The 22,952-nt window shown below is 43.7% G+C and overlaps 1 protein-coding gene across 2 annotated transcripts in view; it reads right to left on the bottom strand.

The window, feature by feature from the left end:
• LOC124039685 overlaps positions 1-22,952 on the bottom strand; it is a 64,868-nt gene that overhangs the window by 14,563 nt on the left and 27,353 nt on the right. For both annotated transcript variants that reach the window (XR_006839623.1, XM_046355912.1), the window contains exon 4: positions 1,222-1,349. Coding sequence is in view for 1 of the 2 variants with exons in the window: in XM_046355912.1 (XP_046211868.1) it covers positions 1,222-1,349 (128 nt within the window). In the remaining variant the exon portion in view is untranslated. The remainder of the gene's footprint in view (positions 1-1,221; positions 1,350-22,952) is intronic.

Here is a 22,952-nt window from a genome sequence, read left to right on the forward strand (position 1 = left end):
CCCCAGGGGAGCCCGTCGCCACAGCAACGGCAACCACCGTGAAGTTAGTAATTTCTGGAGTCACGCAATGAAAGGCGACACATTATTGCCACAGTCAATCGACTCTGTTTATAACCTGTGTTGTGACAGCCCGACACTTTAACTGAAGCCTCACTGGGCTCTTCTCTCTGTGTGTGTGTGTGTGTGTGTGTGTGTGTGTGTGTGTGTGTGTGTGTGTGTGTGTGTGTGTGTGTGTGTGTGTGTGTGTGTGTGTGTGTGTGTGTGTGTGTGTGTGTGTGTGTGTGTGTGTGTGTGTGTGTGTGTGTGTGGGGGGGGCAGGAATAGTGTTATAACCCTTTGTTTAATAAACACTAATTAGCACATTGAATGCCTAATTAAATCACAAACAATGATCTGAGCACACTGCTCACGTGTGTATTATAGCTCAGGACTAGCTCCAGTTGAGCTGGGCCTCTCACGAACATACTGTTGTTCACATTCATCAGCCATGCACCTGTTTGGCTGGTATGGAGTCAGTCACTTCATAATGCAGTGGTACAGACACTTTAACAACATCTCATATTTTGCAGGACTACTCCTCAATCTTGCACCTCCTCTCTCCTCTTATGCTCTCATTTTAGCACCAGTGACTGACATTTCTCTCAGTGCATTTTCAGCAAGTTAACATTTATTGTCATGAATCTTGCACTGGAGGCAGAACTGAGCGATTTCCGCTAGATGGGCCAGTCAAAATTGGTTATTGTACAAATTCGTGAAAACAAAAATGTGCTTTTTGGCCTTAAATTAAGGTTAGGATTAGGCATTAGGTTTAGCAGTGTGGTTAAGGTTAGGTTTAAAATCCAATTTTATGACTGTGGCTGTGCCAGCTAGTGACCACCAATGCTGCCTCCAGAATAAGATTCATGGTGAAAAATACTAACCTGCCCATTTCCATGGCTCTGCGTTTTAAAGTCAGTTTCCTGTCAGCAACCCAGCAGGAGGGCAACTGGTATCTGGTATCTATTGGAGCTAAACTGCACTTATCCATTCCCTCCCTATCCACCATCCCAAACGTCCGTCATGCCATATTAGATCGCTCCAGCGGAGGTCAGAGCATGGGCAACAGCCCTCCCTTCCCTGCCCCTCACCCCTCGCTGTTGTGTCACTGTTGTGACAGGTACACTCTCTAACCATGACAACACACACACACACTTACACACACATACACGTTTGGCTGCTTACCTCCAGAAGGAGCCCACTCTCTGTTACGCTGTTGCCCATAGCCATAGGCAGGCTGTCTTTTCTGGGCTCGGGGAGGGGGTTGGTGGATGGACTGATATGTTTTCTGTTGGACGGCTTCTCATGAGTCACTGGAAAATATGAGATGGGAAAAACTCAGAAATGGAGAGTCCCCACATAATATAAGAGTTACAAAGTGTCTATTCTCTATGACTAGGGACTTGACCGTAACTTGTTCTTAGTTAGTGGTGGACAAATTCAAGCGATTTGCCCAATATTTTTTTTATCAACTAGCTTTATCAGTATGGAAATCCATGTCAACATCGATACATACAATTGTGTTGTATGGGAGAGGAGAAAGGTAAATCATTAACATGTGTTAGGCATAACCCGACACAACATATTCCCAGTTAAATACAAGTATTAAGCAGTGAGGATGGGGTATTTAAGAAGAGCAACGTTTACGGGATTCCCCAGACACGTTTCCACCACATGGCTCACTCTTTACTTTGGAAAAACCTCACAAAATGGCATTTTCTGAACTGATTGGCACGAAAAAGTGTGCACACACTGGATTTTAACATTTCCCTGAGACTATTAAACCCATAGAGCTCTCTTGTTATCCTGCACTGTAAAGACAAAACACACAGACTATCCTATTTTATTTGGTTTCTTACTCGCTGTTGAACGTATACATGGTCAATTCAGAAAGTAAACCAAATGCCATATCCTTATTTTCCTCATTGAAAAGCATTGAAGGGAATTGGAATTTCAGTGTTACTTCCTGAATTGGCTGGAATTGACCCCAACCTTACTCCACACAGATTGGATCAGTGGCCGGTCTGTCAAACCTACACAGTCACCGGGCCATGGTCCCAATGAAGGAGCAAGCACCAGGACCTTATGGTGTATTCTACCAACACCCAAGACTCATTTTAACCCGCTCCCTATGCTCCACTCAGCCACAACCCCTCCCTTGTTTTTTCCACACCTCCACTGGTTCTACAGCGCTACACCGGGGAGCAGCAACTTTTCGTGACTTCCGACAAATTCCCTGCACAAATTCCCGGCCGAGGCACGCAAGCTATTTGAACCACTTTTTTCCCCCACTTGTGTTTTGTTCTTTCTCTTTTTATGATACAAAGGCTAGAACTATATGTTCATGTTCCTTCTCTCTTCTCTCACAGGTTGAATCTTTACTTCAATACACAAGGCGTATTCTACCTACTTCACCACCTACTCTCCCCCCACCTCAGTTTAGTCTGACTGGTGGAAACCAGGGCAGGTAATGAATCAGAGTTTTTCAATGACCATGTTTTCTTCTCTAACACACACACACACGCACACGCACACGCACACGCACACGCACACACACACACACACACACACACACACACACACACACACACACACACACACACACACACACACACACACACACACACACACACACACACACACACACACACACACACACTCTACTCTAGCCCTTACGAAAGCCTTGGAGAGGATGCGAGTCCGGAAAGACAAACATACTGGATGATTAATCATTGGAGTTGTGCTTCCTCAGCCAACAGTGACTTTATTCATTACCCTTGTTTTGGTGTTGTCTCAAAGAAAACAGAAAACCTAATGATTCAACGTTTATATGCTCTCTATTCAGACACTCCGTTTAGGGTGAGGTGACCACTGCCAGGATATGTACACTAGAGGCCCAATTATAAGTGGTCCTTCTTACTCTCCCTGCTTTAAATAATACAGCCCTCAAATATCAGTAGCAGTCTGTGGTTGAGCCAAGAACATTACAGGTGTGTTCCTAAAACCACAGGACTTTATATATAGTCATATATGGTGCATCATCTAAAAGCATGGCTAATACCCATCAGTCAAATACACAGCTTGTGAAGTGGACACATTGGGAAGGAGGTGAGGTGCCCTATGTGCTCACAGCCCCCCACATTTTGAAAGTGAGGGTACTCAAATGGGTACTATACTTGGGCATCCATGGCCGGGGACTCCTCCAGCAGCCTCAGGTCCAGTAAGCTGAGATTCCCCTGCCTTTCTTCAATCAGCACCTCATCTCAACTTAGCGCTTCCCCTGACCTTTCCGTTTTGGTAAGGCTCCAATGAGTAGGCTAGGCTTTGGCTGCTAATGAGTAAAAGAGGGACAAACTAGTACGGTGGTGGTAGTGATGTGTGCGTGTTGGAGGTGGCATCTGTTGACTTGATCGTGTTAAGCAGGGTGTCAACGCCAGAAACTTTGGGCTACCGTGGATGCTGCCTAACGATGGGGGGGGGGGGGGGGGGGTCAGCTTCTGCGGGTGGAGCCAAGTGCGGCTGAAAAAGTGGGGTTCGTCACGCACCCTCTTTACGTGTAACATCCCTCTCTTACCCACTTCCTCCCGTCTTACCAAACGAGGAAGCGGAGATGGAGGCTGTGGCGTGACATGTCACAAGATCAAATCATTAATTCATCTGTTCACCATGCGACACGCTCTTATTCCTGGTGTAATAGCCATTATAGGCACACAAAGATATGTTCCACAAGGCAATGAGCAACTGAGAGAACCAGTCTGGGGTTCAGAAGGAAGAGAAGAGGGGAGGGAGGGTAGAATTATAGGTATTGCGTGCAAAGCTGGAAAGTGTCATATCTCATTGTCTGTATCCTCTCACAAGCTTTCTGAGATTGCTACCCGTGCAGTTCATAAATAAATCAAAAGCACTCACATTTCTTGAGTAATTTGGTCCCCATTTTTTGGGTTGAATGGAATGTAAAGCCAAAAATGACTGTTTTAGTAGTCTACTCAATAGATCTATATTAATTCATACAAATTGCTCAAAAAGTGTGAATTCATTACGAGACTTTAAAAAAAAATCAAAACAGCCCTGTCTTGCATTTTCCCTGTGTGTCAGTATAGTATTGTCAAGTCTCCACAGAAGTGCAGTCTTTTATTGCTGCTCCCTGGGAAGGCCTAGCGTTCAGCTCCCAGCCTTGTAAATATTACCGGGGTGCCATCTTTTGGCAGAGCCTGTGGCCTTTTAAAGAGTTCCAGTCACATTTGAGAGCTCCACTTTGTTCCCCTACCCTCTGAAAGGCCTTGCGTGCACGCAGAGAGTGCACACATATCTTCACTTGAGGCGATGGGGTGGTGGGGTTGGGGAGGGGAAGGCAAGTGGCTGACAGCCACCCCCTTTGCCTATTCCTGCCTCCCCTTTCTCCCTCCTTCTGCAGCTCAGGAAATCCACAGCAGAACGAGAAACACCAGAGTGAGAGGGAGGGAGGGGGCAGAGAGAGAGAGAAGAGAGAAGAGAGAGAGAGAAGTGAGGGAGGGAGGGAGGGAGGGAGGGAGGGAGGGAGGGAGGGAGGGAGGGAGGGAGGGAGGGAGGGAGGGAGGGAGGGAGGGAGGGAGGGAGGGAGGGAGGGAGGGAGGGAGGGAAGAGAGAGAGAAGAGAGGGAGGGAGAGAGGGAGAGAGAGAGAGAGAGAGAGCGAGGGAGGGAGAGAGAGAAGAGCGGAAGGGAGAGAGAGAGAGAGAAGAGAGGGAGGAAGAGAGAGGGAGAGGGGAGGGAGCCGCAGTACAGGCAGAGTAGGAGCTGGCTGACCGAAGCCCCGTTGTCACGCAAACTAACCGTCTGTCAATCTTCTCTTTGGTCCCTGACAGAGCGTTGGCATCTGGCCAAACCCTTGCGTGCAAGCCGGCAAGCCACATTAGCCTATAAAGAATTTCATAATAACAACAGCTGTTAAATATTGATGAATGCTGGCAAGCACTGAATGCTCTCTGCAAAGGTTAAGCCTGCAGTGTAATGGAACCTAATTCTTCATTATGATGTATCGAATATGCGGAACTCTCTTTTTTAGGTAATGTGGCATGAATTTGAGGACGGACTAACTAAAGGAAGAGGGCAGCTACTTCGGCAGAGGATTTGTTCCGCTGTAGTTTCTGCAGAGAAACAGAAGCCATTTGTTGTCGGTTCAGTTGCTGAGTTTTATTGCCTTGTTATAATGCCATAACACTGTAGTATAATTTGTGTTATTGTTGTCATTCTAAATCAAATACCATGTTCGCATTAGAACTATAAATCCTTAATCTGACATGTTGTTTTTATAACATAAAAAGGAAGTTTGTTCCATGTGAAAGATAGTTATATCTCAGTGAATATGTTGTTGTAACCTAGACTTGGCAACTCTCCATTTCTGTTTTATAAAACAAAAGCCAACTCCAATTGGGGGGGGGGGGGAAATCACACATTTCATCTTTCACTGTGGATTAGAATCAAGTGAGTGATTTCATGGAGAGCAGGACAGCATTCGGAAGCCATATTTCTAGAGGGAACTTTTTTTCTCTCTCTGTGAGCACATGAAAACAAAAGGCTCATTTGTAGCTGGAGATACAGAGCAAAGGGAAGTGATATCAGGACAAAGAAGAAATTCTATCATATAAACAGAAGTTTTCATAGAAACATGATTGCTTCCATTGTTGTTATAATTGGCTCAGTATTGAAGGGTAATGGAAGTGTCTACATAGACCCCTGTACTACCTGACAAAACATACAGTAACTTAAATGTTTTCGAACTTACGGCTTGAAGCAGATACTTCCATTCAGTATGTTGCTTGACACTCAAAATAGACTATCATAGGTTTGTATATTACCCAGACATATCTGAAGCTAAAGGTAACTCGAGCAAAAGATTTCATGGCAAAATGACAGCCTTGACCACCTCCACGGCAGCAATGTGGCCTCAATAACATTCCGGAATGCTCCATGTCATGTAATGGGAAAACAAACCAAATCCATGTTTTCCGCTACTTATCCACTCCATTGGGGGAAGACCAACAACATGCAAATACGTTTAAGCAAATGGCCACAAGGAGTGTATCCATTAGCATGAGATGAGGAAATTAAGCAGGAAGCATTTTTTTCTAGTGCCCAAATGAAATCATCAGTGAATTTCCATTTGGTTATAGGCTTACGAAAGCGCCGCTCAATGATCTGAGGGTTTGTTTTGTTTTGTGATCTTAAAGTTCCTTATGTAGATATCAGTCACATATTTCATTCATCTCCAGCAGGTCAAACCAGGATAGACCAATCCGTGAGTCACTTTCCTTACCCTCCACTAGTTTCCAAGACAGGATTAGAAGGAGACGCGCACGGTGAGAACGTTCCCTGGGAATCAATGGGCAACTCCATTGTTTCAGCCGCAGCGGCACTCTGACTGACTGGATGTATACAGCAGTTCTATTTCTATCTGTAGTAAATAACGGTTTCCTTTGACAAACTAAACTTGCTAATTCATTTGTTTCTGGGTTCCTCCGCTTCCAGACGCCAAGGGTCGTTGCGATAAAGCTTGACTCTGTTATGGGCAGGGGCTGGGGGACTGGACTTCTCTGTTGCTTTATCAACAATATCTTGTTGCCCGTTGAAGTTCTCTCCCGTCCCAGTCATATGGGTTGGGGCTAGCCATCTATTCATGTAAGAAGAGAGAGACCAAGGGGTTGCGTTTTACAGTGATATAAAACCGGAGCTGGAGACCTCACACACTGCATTGTCTGAGGCCTCAACACCCATTAATAACCTACTTTGTGTGTGTGTGTGTGTGTGTGTGTGTGTGTGTGTGTGTGTGTGTGTGTGTGTGCGTGCGTGCGTGCGTGCGTGCGTGCGTGCGTGCGTGCGTGCGTGCGTGCGTGCGTGCGTGCGTGCGTGTGTGCGTGTGTGTGTGCGTGTGTGCGTGCGTGCGTGCGTGTGTGTGTGTGCGTGTGTGTCCGTCAAGAGCTATTTATAGTTTTCCCTTTTGATTCATGTTCTGACAAGAATGGTGGGAGTGCAACATTCAGAAAACTGCAGGATAGTAAAAGTACAAATGGGGATTGCAACTCGCCACAATAAAGAGGCTATTGCTGTACTTTTCTATTGACATCATCTCCATTTTCACAAGCAGGGTGTAAACATACTTAACCAGCGATTCATTAATTGTTTAAAAGGAGAATGAACAGAGGGTACGTTCTCTGAAACAAACTTTCATGTATTTACAAAATATAGGCCTAATGTACGTACACACATGCGAGTCAACTCTTTTGGTAAGCTGTAAACTCATTTAGTAAGCTGTAAACTGTAAAAAATGTCATTGATTTGAAGTTTTATTAGAGCACAATCTGAATTGAAAAGCTCCCATTTACACTAAAAACAAACAACGTTGGGACTGAAATAGACGTGTTTCCAGATGTGGTGTGTACAGTAGAAAACATCCATGTTTTATAGCATTTTGAAATGATGGCCAATACAGAGGGGGGGAGTGAGAGCCATATGGGATGTTGTGTGATCTTGGCTCTGTAGCAGAGTTATTGTAAGTGTTTGGTAGGGTCCAAGGTCCTGAAGTAAATCCACTTCATCAAAGTCAGAGTAAAACACACTCTACTTTGGGGCCCAAGGCCTCAGTTCCAGAACATTAAAGAATTATGTAGCAGATCACATTTTTTATATTCAATCCACGTGAAAGCTGAATCCTCTGCAATTTTTTCTTTATGAAAATGGATTGAGACTTTACTTTAGCCGTGAGTTAAGAACTCACTTAAAAGGAGAGAATGTTTTGCCGGTAAAACAACAACAACGATGAACCTGACAATGAATCCCCTTGAATATAGCTTTCCAGTTCTTCTACTTATTTAACCTGCGTGGGAAACACTTAAGACAAGTCAAACAACGCGCTAGTCCTAAGAATGATTCGTTTTTGGAAATAATTATTCGTTTTGGAGCCCTCTGTTTTGGTATCTTGAATGCGGAGCAACATTCCATCGCGAGAAGAGAAAGAAGAGAAGCGAAGGTTTAAAGCCTGGACAGACAAATAGAGAGAAGTGCACCGCGAGCAATGGATTCCGACGTTTGAAGCCTATCCCCAAGAGAAAGCGCATACGCTTATGAACACGGCTAGTATTGTCCTTCTACTGAACTGGTCAACACTTAGCTTTGGTCTGTTTTGAGGTTACACTTTCCAGCTAACCAGTGCAGGCCAGGACCTGACACCTGTCTCAGAAAGATGTGTTTTTGCTTGGAATGTTATCGCCACCTTCATCTGATGAAGTATTGCAACAGTGAGCCCATGGAATCTTTATCCCACGCAACAAGAGAAGTAATCTGTTAAAAAAAAGATGATGGTCCGTTTCAGCCCATTGAGGGAAATAATAGCGTGCAGATGGTCCAGCGAGGTGAATCCATATGGGAGCTGTAAGGTGCTCTCCGGCCCAGAGCACCGCAGTAAGGTGCTCTCCGCAGTAAGGTGCTCTCCGGCCCAGAGCACCGCAGTAAGGTGCTCTCCGGCCCAGAGCACCGCAGTAAGGTGCTCTCCGGCCCAGAGCACCGCAGTAAGGTGCTCTCCGGCCCAGAGCACCGCAGTAAGGTGCTCTCCGGCCCAGAGCACCGCAGTAAGGCACCCACAACACGCAATGCGAGCTCACTATGCTAACCTGAGCTACAGCAGCATCCTTCTGCCAGTAGGACTTTGCATCTTTCCATGTTGCACTACCGTGCCTGTTTAACATTTAGCCAAGGAAAACAGCTTTGTGGGAACGCACATATGGGCACTGAACTGTTCTCTTCGGTTTCATTCAACATCCCCAGCCGGCCGCCACCACACCTATTGCGTGCATGTTTATATCTCTATCAAGAGCTAGTATAGCCAAGCAGTATGCACAGCAGAGCGTAGGTTAATGATAATTTACATGTGCCTTGCTTCAGCTCTTTAAAAGTATTTTTGTGGTAGTGGAAGAAGTGTTCTGATTTAAATAGCAGATAAGTAGACAGGGGTTTAATACGCTCAAATGTTTTCTCTAACTTGTTGGGAAAGTGATCAAAGTAGGCGATTTGTGTCAAATGTCACAATGTTTCCTCACTCACCTCATGCTTAGAATGTGCTGCGCCAGTGCTATGATTTGACATTTCTTGAAGTTATATGGCAGTAAATTCAACAGTGGGAAGTTAGCTTAATGAATGTAGTTGATGCGGTGACAAAAACAATTGTATCTATTGATTTGTAAAAAGTTATTTGTGTTCTGAATTAAATAGCAGAGAAGTAGACAGTTGTCATATATTTACATTTTTTTTTGTCTATTTTGATTGGGAAAGTGGTTAAAATGTCAGTTGTTTCTAAAAGTTGAGACAAAGTAGTTGATGTTGTTACTAAAACAGCTTCACCGTATGATTGGTAGAAGATATTCTGTTCTGATTTCAGATTTGAATAGCAGAGACGTAGACCAATATATCATACCATCTACAATTTTGATTACAGTGCTAGGAAAGTGGTCAGAGTAGCTGATTTGTGTCAAAAGTTACATTGTTTACAGTAAATAGAATGTTGGAAGTCACAGTTTCAGAATTAGAGTTTTTCACAATGGGAGGTTTAGAATGTTGAATAAATCCCATTAAAGTGGCTGCAGTTTATATAGTTTAAAATGTATAAATGGTATCAAAAAGTTGTAAGCAAGCACTCTATTCCAGACCAGTCTACACGTTTTAAAGATTGAATGCATTTCTAGCATAAACTATGTAAGAGGACGAGTGAGCTAAATATATATATATTTTTTTACAATATTTAAAGTGTGGCTGCTGTCACAAGCCACATCAGCCACACTTAGCGGTTCAAGCCTTGGACCAGTAACCGAAAGGATGCTGGTTCGAATTCCCAAGCTGACTAGGTGAAAAATCTGTTGATTTCCCCTTGAATTTAACCCTACTCTCCGAGAGTGTCTCATGAGTGGGATATGTAAAAAAAAAAATTAAAAACATTTCTATTTTACACTACAGATTACAAACACACTGGTACATGTGTGAAAGAGGACAAATATAAGCACCCTCTATTTTACTTTTTGGCCACACTAATCAGATTGCGAAGAGTTAGCGTGAGGCTTAATAAGCTAGTGTTGTTGTGTAACATTACCGATGAGGGGAGACAGGAGAGCCAATGAGCTGAAGAGTCATGGACCCTGTTGCCATTGACATTGTTAATACTGCCTCTAATGAAAGAGGTACAGTAAACGGGCACCACATGGCAACCGTCCAATCGGCTCTCTATGCAGCGAGGAATAACCTGATTCACAAGGCGCGGACGGACCTTGCAGCCCGAGCGACAATCTACCTGTCACACAACACCTCGAAGTCGACCAAAGATAGATTGACATGCTAGGTATGATCAGTGAGCACATTTAAACAGTGAGCACATTTACCACTTTACGCTCACTTATTTGCAGTTCCTAGTCCCGGCCTCTAGCTTTTGCTGTGGTTTTTGACGCTCCCCCTGGTCACAATATCATAGGGGAACATCAAGGAATAGCCAGTTATTGATTCTTAACAAATCAATAATCAATGTGTAATCAATAACAATATTTGGATCGTATTATGGACATAATGTGGATCAGTGCAGTCAACAAATGTTGCGTGACATTTTCTTCTGGCTCGTATGTGACTTTGGATTTGACATACTGCATGTCACAAAACATCACACACAACATTGTTCAATGTCATGTGCCTCGTTCGTGACCACCCACTTCAGCCCTCTCGACAATCTCCCGTTCGCCCTATTCACATGTCACAGCCAGCATTATTTATACATACAAACATTGTTTTCCCTGTTTATTCCAATCACTTCATTATAATGTAAGGCGGATGGAGAGAAGAGAATGGGGGTTATTTTCCCATGCATCCCCATCGGTGCGATCTTCCTGCAGGCTGTTGAGGCTCACGCGCTTGTCGGCAAGCGACCACCAGATCACGCAAGCCTGCTAAAAGGGGAAGAGCCACGGGAGTCACGCAGGCCCCCACCAGAGCTACACAGCCAGCCCTGCTGAGAAACAACAGTCTATCATTTCTTTAAGACACGAAGGTCAGTCAATACGGAAAATTTCAAGAACTTTTAAAGTTTCTTGAAGTGCAGTCACAAAAACCATCAAGCACTATGATGTGACTGGCTCTCACAAGGACCGCCACAGGAAAGTAAGACCCAGAGTTACCTCTGCTGCAGAGGATAAGTTCATTTCTGAGTGACCAGCCTCAGAAATTGCAGCCCAAATCAATGCTTCACAGAGTTCAAGTAAAAAACACATCTCAAGTGCTCAGTGCTCATCAACAAGTGCTCAGCATATGTGGAAACTCCTTCAAGATTGTTGGAAAAGCATTCCCCATGAAGAGTTTGCAAAGCTGTCATCAAGGCAAAGGGTGGCTATTTTGAAATATATTTTAACATATATTTTGACACTTTTTTGGTTACTACATGATTCCACGTGTTATTTCATAGTTTTGATGTCTTCACTATTATTCTACAATGTAGATAATAGTAAAAATAAAGAAAAAACCCTCGAATGAGTAGGTGTGTCCAAACTTTGACTGGTACAGTATATATTGCTCATCCATCCGTTCCTGTCCCGTCCTGTTTTGTATTCACCCTGTGATTGTGTTCCTGTCCCTGTCGTGTTTTTGCCTTCACCAGATGCTGTGCAGGTGTCTGTGTCTACTTCGCCCTGTCCTGTCTGTGAAGCTTTAGCGTCCAGTGTACACCCTATACAATAACTTGTCTTCTGTTCCACTTAACTACTGTCACTCTCAATATAGGCACATTTTTCTCACTATACATGCACATGAATGTCCGTCACAATCTATTCCCCCCCTAGATTTCCGCTACATTCTGTGCTCAATGTTGTTTATGAAAAAAAATCAAATATGAGGGCAAAATACTAAACTGACTGGATTCATTTGAGATGCAGGATGCAGTCGCTGGGGGCTAATGGTTTGTCTCACAGCCATGGCCACTGGAGCTACTATTCCAACCGTCTGGGAGGAGGAGAGGAGGAAAGAGGAGGAGAGGATTTTTATGCTACTATCCCAACCGCCTTCTCCAGAGGGGTGAGGAGGAGGAGCGATGGAGGAGGAGGGGATTTTGGTGTTGTTGGTGAGCTGCGAGGCCACTAAGCCATGCGATTATCATATTACCACGTGATCTGATTTGGGGCTGGTCCCTCCCTCTACTAGGAAAAAAAGCAGAGCTCTTCTCACGGAAGCCCGAGGGGGGAGCTGCCGGGGTGTAACAGCATCACCTCTGAGGTCAATTCAAAACCTCCCCCACATTACTGCTCCCCATCCCTCCATACTCCTGTCTTCCTCTGTTCATATCCTTCTCCCTTGGTCTCCACCAGTAAGATCAAAAAACCTCACTGAGTGAAGCAGTGGATCAGTTGAGTGCATGATGAAATAGCTGAACATAAGTTACTCCTGAATTTGTCCCTCGTTACCCAAAACAACCGGGACAGCACCAGACAGCTGTTCCATCTGCGTTAATCGCTTCTCGATCGAGATCAACGTGTAATGGACCAATGGGGTTGGGCCTTAAGCTTTTGATGTGCACGGCTTGTGATATTTTGAGGGGAATAATTGCCATCCTGAACATGAGTCCACTGTGAGAATAATCCCCAAAACGGACACCTCTAAAATGCCTAGTGTGTGTGTGTTTGTGTGTGTGTGTGTGTGTGTGTGAGTGAGCGAGTGGTTGTTTCTATGTTTCTATGTTTACCCTCATCTACAACTGCCCAGTGTTTACAATGCTTTTCATTAAACCAGATTACAGCAGTGTATGAATCTGCCTGGGTTTTACTGCTGATCTGATGAGCAGCTAGGTCAGGGCATCAGTGAGCAGCCTGCCAGCGGAGCTCCAGTCAAGCAGAGGCTTCCATGACTTTGGATCGTGCCATAGAGTAACATGCAGGAGACCTCCGGAGGGCAATAGGGACAGTTGCCTGGCCTAGCTAGGCCCAGATTGGGGGGGAGAAGGGGAGCTCCAAGGCCCTGTCGGCCCTGTCAGGGACTGAATCATGCAGCCGTATCCTGGGGAGAGGAGGAAAACAGACAGGGGGCCTAGATCTTGGAACCTTGGAGCTGCCAAAGCCATGTCCTTCTCCGCCGACTACTGACACAGAACGGCCCATGGAAAGCTGGCAGCCTCTCAACTTCCAGCTGCTTTTGGCCCGGGTCTCCCTCTTCCAAAACAGTGAATGGAGTAATTATCTGCACTATTCAATAAAGAGCTCAGCATTCTAGATTCTGGCAAGGCCTGGCCTGCCTCGGTCTTTTTTCTCTCACACTGATGCCTAGCATCTCATATCCTAAAGGTGAATTGGCACAAATTATCCAAAATATTATTATGGTTTTCATGTGAGTCAGACTTGATTCCTGTTGCAGGTTTAGGCCACAGCGATTTTAAATCCCTCATTTAGGTAAAGGACCAAATGAAACGCTAGAAACTAAATTACTTCTCATTCCTAAATGTTTATGGATTGAAAACGATGCCAGAGAATGGGCCACTGTTAACAAAGAGTGAATGGTCTGAAATGGCGACCAGCAATCTTACATTTTGCATATCAATATTGTAGATCATCCATGATCACTCTTAGTGGAGAAAAGTTCATTTAAGTTATATTGGAAACACTTGGACTTCACTATGTTGCCCTATCGGGCGCTTCAAAGCCTGTTTAAGGATCATCTGTCAGATCCTGTCTCAACGTTAGAGACAGAAAGCTAATCAAATATTGCCAATGACTAAACGCAATGATGTCTAGACCCATCAGGACCTTTGAAGACATGAAGCCGTGCTACAGGATGTCCTGAGAACATGTGGGAACCTTAGTGAGATGAAAAAGGAGGGAAATTGGATACGTTGCATGTGTGCCCTAATGTGCGGCACGCTTTGCCAGATAACACTGGCAATTATCGCTGCCACAGTAATGAAGTTCTCCTATCATCCTGAGCAAATAAACTGTTTTTTGGGTTGGTGTTTTGCTAGCAGCTGAAGGAAGAAACCTGTGGCTAGGATTTTTGGAGCGGGGCCCATGATTGGCTGGATGGTTGGAGAGGGGCCCATGATTGGCTGGATGGTTGGAGTGGGGCCCAATTGTTGGGCAGCCAGACCATGTGGTTAGCTAACATCCCCAGTAGTGGCAGCCATAGACTATGTACCAGAGTCCTATAGACAGATCTATCTAAAATGCATTAGGGCTGATGCGCTTGATGTTGCAGTTAAATGCTAGAAAGACATTATGTCAGTCAGATGATACTGATATACGAATGCTTCATACAAAACTACTGAATGGGAACCATAAAGGCTATATAGGCTTGGTAGAATATTTTCATGACTTGTTCCTATCACCTCAAGTCATTGAATGTAAGATGTGCTGGTTAGAAACGAAGGAACCAGTCACACCAATCACACAGGGAAAAGGAAAAGGACTGTGGATATGGTACACTCAGACATGACGAAGGTGTATTTCAAAGGACAGGTGTGGTCTCACATTGATATCCAATGACATGGTGTGTTGGTTTGACAAAGTCTTGGGTATTTGTGGTTTGAAATGTTGATAAGAAACGACAGCAGCTACCTACAATATGGTTACCTGATTCTTTATGCATTGGTTCAAAAACAGAAGTTGCATTTATGATGCGTTTCAGAGAAGTAAATAACTGCTGCGACTCCATTGCACTTACAGGGCCTATGTCTCACTCTGCCAGTAGTTTCCTTCATGTTTTCCTTACAGTGGAAGTTGATTTATGACACGCCCACAGGAATCTCTTTCAAATGACTTCAGTATGTTTCCAGAGTGGGGAACATTGCTGATTTCGCAAAGTATCAGCAAGCTCAAAAATACTCCTTGTGTCACTTGGAGGAACTCACGCAAGCCTTGAGAGACCGTTGAGGCCGTTCTCACTCTCTGAACCTCTTCCACTGTGACCAGTGGCTAGTTTGTATGGTTTCCTTTATCTTTCCATCAGATGTCTCTCTGTTCTGCACTGAGTTGTGGAAGCAGAACTATTGCAATACACCCGACCAGACCCGTGAGCTCTCTCTCTCTCTCTCTCTCTCTCTCTCTCTCTCTCTCTCTCTCTCTCTCTCTCTCTCTCTCTCTCTCTCTCTCTCTCTCTCTCTCCCTCTCTCTTTCTCTCTCTCTCTCATGGATGCTCTTTACCAGCTAAGGGAACAAAAAAAGATGAGCCAGACGAGAAAGACATTGAGCCAGACGGAGGCAACATGTGCTAAACTCCTTACTTTCTCACCCGGCCGAGCCGACGCCAGATCAGCAGTCTGGTGTAACGTTACGGACTGCGCTCGCTTACATCACCATGCCGTGGTGCATCCACAGGGGCCACCTGTGCTCTCCAGATTTTCACTGACTTCACACTTCATCCAATGACCCACCCGATCCACTTGCATCATAATACATCCACTTGCACCAGATAGCAACCTCATCCAGAAATCCAGGACTGCTGCAACTGCTTTCCATGTGACTGAAAGGGAGCAGTAGGGGGGGAAAGGAGGGAGTGCAGAGGGGACGAGAGGGAGGGGCGCGAGGATAGCGTGCAAAGAGCTAATGGAAAGTTTTAACCTCAAATTAGTCACATCAGTAGCCCGCAATAAACAAATTTCGGGGTGCCAAGTTTACATGCTTTACATTTCAAAGGGCAAAGGCATGCTGTTTCTCTTTTCTTGACGTCTGTCTTAAATTACATTTATTAATTGCATGAGCTGATTTTCCACTGCAGCGGGCAAAAGACTGCCATCAGCGATGGAGGAAACTCGTCTGGCGTTTGATGGAAAATCTGAAGCGGATCTGTTCCATATCTAGAAACCCCCCCTACTTTGTAACCATGTTAACTATCCTGCTCCCATCTGCAGCTGCATTTCAATGGTTCAAACCAGTCAAATATTTTATTAGGGGAAGTCAAGTAGGTTTGTTGTGTGCTTGTGGAACCATTTCATAATAGAGACGGTGATTCAGAAACGCCCGTGACTATTATCAAAGCCCTTTTGGAAACACTGAGGTTTTTCAATGCTGTTCACCCCTTCCTACAGGCTCTAAAGTTAAATGAGGTGGTAAAAGATTTGAATTTCAATCTGTTTTTCTATAGCAAAATGTATTTACCTATACTTGAATCAGTACAAATGTGACTGGACGGCCATGTTAAATGATGGCAATTATTCTAACCTATATGCACACATGGTGTAAGGGATTTCCTCCTCTTCGTCTGAAGAGGATAGGCGAGAAGGATCAGAGGACCAATATGCAGAGTGGTAAGTGTCCATGGTTCTTTTAATAAGAAATACTCAACATGAACACGACTGAACACAAAAACAATAAACGTGGCAAAACCGGAACAGTCCTATCTGGTGCAGCGAACACAGAGACAGGAAACAATCACCCACAAACCTCAACACAAAACAAGCTACCTAAATATGGTTCCCAATCAGAGACAATGACTAACACCTGCCTCTGATTGAGAACCATATCAGGCCATACGTAGAAACGGACAAACTAGACACAAAACTAGACACAACATAAAATGCCCACCCAGCTCACGTCCTGACCAACACTAAAACAAGGAAAACACACAAGAACTATGGTCAGAACGTGACACAGGGTTGTTGTTTTTTTATCCCAAAATTAAACATGTTTGCTTGCAATGCTCAAAAACTGAACCAATATTTTGCTTAAAAAATATTACCATACATCAGGTTACCTGCACACCTTACCTATTTGTTAATCTCTTAAAGCTGGACATTTGTCAGTCTATGTCCTTGTCTGTGTCTGTGTGTGGTCGTTCTATTCACTAGCGCTTGATTTGTTTCCACTTTGCTCTGTGGTCCCATTTTTATATAGAACGTTGTAACGCTAACCTTAAGAGCTACATCTGGGTCTCTGGAGTTTGGGTTGGAATCTCCACTCATTCAGCTGGGACTGATTTTGGCCCAAGGTCACTCTCCACACTTTCCATATGACACGACTGCTGGTTTAATAAGCTTGGAAAGAGAAAATCGACTGTCCAGGGGAAAGTTTATGAAGAGACATCAAATGCTAGGTGTCGTCCTCCTTCTAAACTCTACTCCCTCTCTTCCAATGCACATGCCCTTATCCTGTCCGAGAATAGAGAGCAGATAAATATGCAACAGTCCACCAACTGCAACTGTTGGACAACCGCGGACCACATTTCAAAGAACCAAAGAAAGAAAAAGCTCAACTTAACAGAAGGTTGAACATGTCATTGAGCCCTGGACCTTGACAATGATCAATAAGGCCAAGGAGCGTTCTTTGTTTAACGGTTCAAACGTAAAAAAATAAAAAATAAATCATTAACGTCATTCAAATCAGCGATCATTTCCCGTTTTATCTCCAACGAGAGAGTTTCTATTAAAGAAGCGATGGACCGTGGAGAGAAAAAAAACACCATCCCATCAGGGAGAAAAAGTAAGTGTTGGAGGAGATCTGAGGAGGACCGTAAAAGAGCACGGGCCAAATCCAACCCCTGTCATTGGACCATTAAAAAGGTATGTGTGAGAGAAGTCATAGGCCTACACTCTGAAATGATTCTGTTGAAACACCTCAATGGGAGAGGGCCAGATGTGGCTCAGTCGCAGTGACAGTTGGTGCGGATTCATGTTTCACTGTGCCCTTGGTGGAACTTAGTGGTTCTTTGTGGACCGGGGTTCTTGTAAAAGACAAGCGGCGAGGACCGACCCAGTTAACCCTGGGCCATATGGTGAGCCTATGCTAGTCTAGTTGTGCTGAGAAAATCAGACTCTGGGCCTGTTGTCGTCTGAGGAAGGCTTCTTCCACAGACTGTTTTGACTGTTCTGGAGTCACAGAGCCAGGGGGAAACACCCCTGAGTGAGGTGAACAACAGTCCATAGCACCACTCTCCTCTCTCTCTCCAAATATTTTGCCCTATGTGGCACAGTGGGAGCTGGCCGGTCCGGTCGCTGATTCTGTGCAAATGCTAACGTGCTGCAACAGGGCAACATGGAGAGTAGTGTGGACTTGAGAGGGAGGGGGATTTAATGGGGTCATGTCAGCCCACAGACAGGCCCAAATACTGCCACTGCCAACTGTACCTACCTGCTCTTTCAGTGCATTTATGCTTTCTCATTGATAGAGAACAGAATAATAATTTACAGAACAGAGAGAATGCTGTGGTGCCCCTCTCTTTTGTGCTAATGTTTTCTTTGAGGTTTTGGTAACTCTTAATGTCCTATTCTGGCAGATGTATAGAGACTGTACCCCACTGGGCACATACTGGTTGAATCAACGTTGAATTGACATCTGTGCCCAGTGGGACCGAATTCAGTAATCCTCACCTTAGAGCCTTCTGAATAATTCAATTGGGACGTAATGGTATCAGTCTCTGCTTGTTATTGCTGGGTGCAGCGTCACAAATGGATGGATAACGGAGAAGTGAGAGAAAGGGGGAAGGAGAGATGGAGAGAGAAATGGAGCTGCATGCACTTGCTGCTCCACTCCTAGCACAGATTACTTTGTGGGTGTGTGGGTGTATGTGTGTGTGGGTGTGTTTACAGAAGTGTGTGTGTGAGTGTGTGTGATTTCACCTGATCTCTGTTACCTGTGACAGCTTTATATGGGGGGTGGCGGGGCACCGAGGTCTGGGATTCCCAAAGCATGCCGAATAAATCCAGAACCTCCATGGATTCATTGTGTACAGAATCCACTCACCCGCCCAGCCCACCTGGCAAAATCCTACCCCTCCCTTAGGCCCCCAATTTAGCCTGAGCGCAAAGGTTTTGGCCATGCCGTGACAATCTTCATGGTGTTTAGCCATTGATTCATCTATCATCCCCATTAACCCCATGGCTTTACCTCTATAACCAAATGAGCCCTAGTCTATTTATCTATATTGACATCGCCATGTGACTTTAATAATCCTCTGGAGATGCAAATTCTTTCATGTTACAGCTGACGGATCTGAGCAGTCACAGGGGGAACAGGTTTTAACGTAGTGGGGAGAATCATAACTGTACATCTGGATTTGACAATGGCAAACATGCCATCGGGAGAGGATGGCAGTTTCCTAACTGCTGTTCTGATGTCTTAATGAAAGTACATTCATTTCCATACACATGCTGTACTTACAGTAATCAATGAGGAATACATACAAAGCAGCTATATTACAGTACAAACACCTCTGAGTGATACTGAACGACCGTTCATACACAGAAGCTTTAGAGACATGCCTATTATAAAATACTGTGTTTCAAGTTCAAATGAAACAGGAAAAAGGAAGTGGTCTTTTTCATCTTGACTCACTTTTCTTGATAATTACATTTTAATAGATTTAAAGCCACTCTGCACTTTATCAGGCAAAGCCAGAAGGCCACACTACTCAAGAACAGGGAGCAAACAGATGTAGCAGTTTAGCCATATCCCATTATTCAGATAAGAGCTCATTTGATAACAATAACAGAACATTGTATTCACTTGATCCAAGAAGTGTCCTCAGAGGTGTCAATTCATTCTTATATTGGGACACCTGCCTGACACCTCTGGTTAAATTTACAGTCACAGTGTGTTCTGCCAAATACTGATTTGATTTGACAGGGGTTTTATTTGCAGTGGAACAAAATAATAATTATCCTGCAATACTGTGTTCATGTACACTACTGGTACATTTTTATAAGAACACCTACTCATTCAAGGGTTTTTCTTTAGTTTGACTATTTTCTACATTGTAGAATAATAGTGAAGACATCAAAACTATGAAATAACACATGGAATCATGTAGTAACCAAAAAAGTGTTAAACAAATGAAAATATATTTTATATTTGAGATTCTTCAAATAGCCACCCACACTTTGCCTCTTGACAGTTTTGCATACGCTTGGCATTCTCTCAACCAGTTTCATGAGGTAGTCACCTGGAATGTGTTATTTCAGAGTTTATGTCTTCACTATTATTCTACAATGTAGAAAATATTCAAAAATAAAGAAAAACCCTTGAATGAGTAGTTGTTCTAAAACTGTTGAACGGTAGGGTAAATATAATATCAACCTGTCTCAGAGTGATAAACACTTTCTGTGTTCAACTTCAGGGAAGGAAGATAATTTACCACATCCCTATGCCCTTGTTAACATATTAATTTGATTAACTAAACAAATACACCAGTTTAGCCCTAAAATAGTTATCTACAGGGAACTGTTGGTTCCTCATAGTAGTGCAGAAGAAAGTTCTGATATGATGACATTGCCTAAATGTGACTAGCCTGTTCAGACCCCGCCCATTGTCAAAAAATGATATTGTTGTTTTTATTACTGGTGTGGCTGATTGTCATGCGGAGGAAAGTCCCAGAAAGACACCCAAGACTGTTCGAGTCCATCCAGAATCTCCTGTCAGGGATAATGTGGATCATCCAATCCGATTTCCCGGTGAGATGAGTGTAGAGAAGAAGGAAGGGTTTGGCCAGTCATGAGGAGTAAATCTGATACTGTTACAGCATGTGATGAAAGCCACCTGCACAAACAGCACTACAAAGGCTGCCCTGTTTTCACAAAGACCCTCCGTTTAATTCACTTTTAATTGAGCCTGATCTCTGACAGCTGACATTTTGGATTTATGGAGGCCGGAATGTCCGTAAAGACGCATGACTCATTTGTGAATGGCCATAGGCGTTGCACAATGTGCCACCCGCCCATTCAGGGTTTTTTCCTAGAACTTATTATAAACATTTTGTTCTATAATCAACTGTCTCCTCTTGTGACAGCAGCGTTCATAAATGCTTGGTGAACGGCCTCCCTATTGAACGCAGCGCCGGACGGTGAATCCACCGGACGTCCCGTGAGGTTTGTGTTTACATAAGGGCAGCCGAGGAGATGTTCAGCGAGAAATACCCCCAAAATACTTCATGATTTACAAACCACACTACAGAGTTATGCAACGTCAAAACATGTGGCCTCCATGCAAAACAAACCCTCGGCACGCAAGGCAAGAAGCCACGGAGGTCATTCTGTGTTGGGAGAGCCAAGTTTCTCCTGGGCACTGTCTCCGTGCTCCACTTATGCTGAACGTGTGGTCTGAAGTGCTCACAACAGTACGTTTCTCCCAATGCCCAGTACCTTCAGGAAGTATTCACACCCCTTGGCTTTTTCCACAGACCCCTTCTATTGGCAAGCCTAAATAAATTCAGGAGTAAAAATGTGGTTAACAAGTCATATAATAAGTTGCATGGACTCAGTCTGTGTGCAATAATAGTGTTTAATATGATGTTTTAATGACTAACTCATCTCTGTACCCACACATACAATTACCTGTAAGGTCCCTCAGTTGAGCAGTGAATTTCAAACACAGATTCAACCACAAAGACCAGAGTGGTTTTCTAATGCCTCGCAAAGAAATTCACTTATTGGTAGATGGGTTAAAAAAAAAAGCAAACATTGAATATTCCTTTGAGCATGATGTTATTAATTACACTTTGGATGGTGTATCAGTCACTATAAAGATATAGACGTCCTTCCTAACTCAGTTGCCGGAGAGGAAGGAAACCACTCAGGGATTTCACCAAGAGGCCAATTTGGACATAAAAACAGTTACAGAGTTTAATGGCTGTGATAAGAGAAAATTGAGGATGGATCTACAACATTGTAGTCAGTCCACAATACTAACCTAAATGACAGAGTGAAAAGAAGGAAGCCTGTACAGAATACAAATATTTCAAAACATGCATCCTGTTTGCAACAAGGCGCTAAAGTAATACTGCAAAAAATGTGGCAAAGAAATTCCACTCTTCATATTTTCAAGCATGGTGGTGGCTGCATCATGTTATGGATATGCTTGTCATCGACAAGGTCTAGGAGGTTTCTTAGGGTAAAAATAAAATGAATAGAGCTAAGCACAGGAAACATCCTGGAGGAAAACCTGGTTCAGTCTGATTTCCAACATATACTGGGAAACAAATGTACCTTTCAGCAGGACAATAACCTAAACCACAAGGCCAAATATACACTGGAGTTGCTTACCAAGACAGTTTTTCCTTAAGTTGGCTTTAAAATATATGGCAAGACTTGAAAAAGGCTAAGAATGATCAACAACCTACTTGAAGAATATTCCAAATAATATTGTTCAATTATTGTACAATCCAGGTGTGCAACACTCTTAGAGACTTACCCCAAAAGGTGATTCTAACATGTATTGACTCAGGGGGTTGAACACTTTTGTAATCAAGATATATTCGTTTTTTCTTTTCTTTTTTTTACACATTTTATCATTTTTCTTCCACTTTGACATCACTGAGAATTTTGTGTAGATCGTTGACAAAATTATATTTAATCCCTCCTTGTGAACACATCTAAATGTGGAAACATCAAGGGGTGTGAATACTTTCTGAAGGCAATGTAAGTCAACTGCTAAAATGGATTTACAGAGCACATGGACAATTCCTTCCTACACGAGGTTTGAGAAAAGCCTAGTCCTACCCTGATAATTCGCACCAAGGGTTTTAACACTGAAGAACACCAGTTTCTAAAATGTTCCCAATAAAGGACACAATGGCCTTCTTGTTACACTGCAAAAGAGGAGGACCAATCGACTGATAGGCAGCACCTCCTGGTATTGTCCGTCAACATGTCAAAGGTCTTTCCCAAAATATAAAACAGTGGTGATGTCACCTCTCACCAATCACAGCCTTCATTTCAGTCCACGCTAAAATCTCTGTCAGATACTGAGATGGATCAGAGAAGTGAGAACATGGGCACTCTGAGCTGTTTATTGAAACAATGTTTCTCTGATTTGATTACATTGCACTAATCTTCATGGATGGTGGATGTATTATGCAATTGAGATTTTACAGCATTTCCCTAGTTTGATTGGCTCCATCCCTCAAAACTCCGCAGAAAGTATAAACATAATTGAAATACAATTTATCAACAGTG

The sequence above is a fragment of the Oncorhynchus gorbuscha genome, linkage group LG07 (assembly GCF_021184085.1).
Source record: "Oncorhynchus gorbuscha isolate QuinsamMale2020 ecotype Even-year linkage group LG07, OgorEven_v1.0, whole genome shotgun sequence".
NCBI classification, from domain to species: domain Eukaryota; kingdom Metazoa; phylum Chordata; class Actinopteri; order Salmoniformes; family Salmonidae; genus Oncorhynchus; species Oncorhynchus gorbuscha.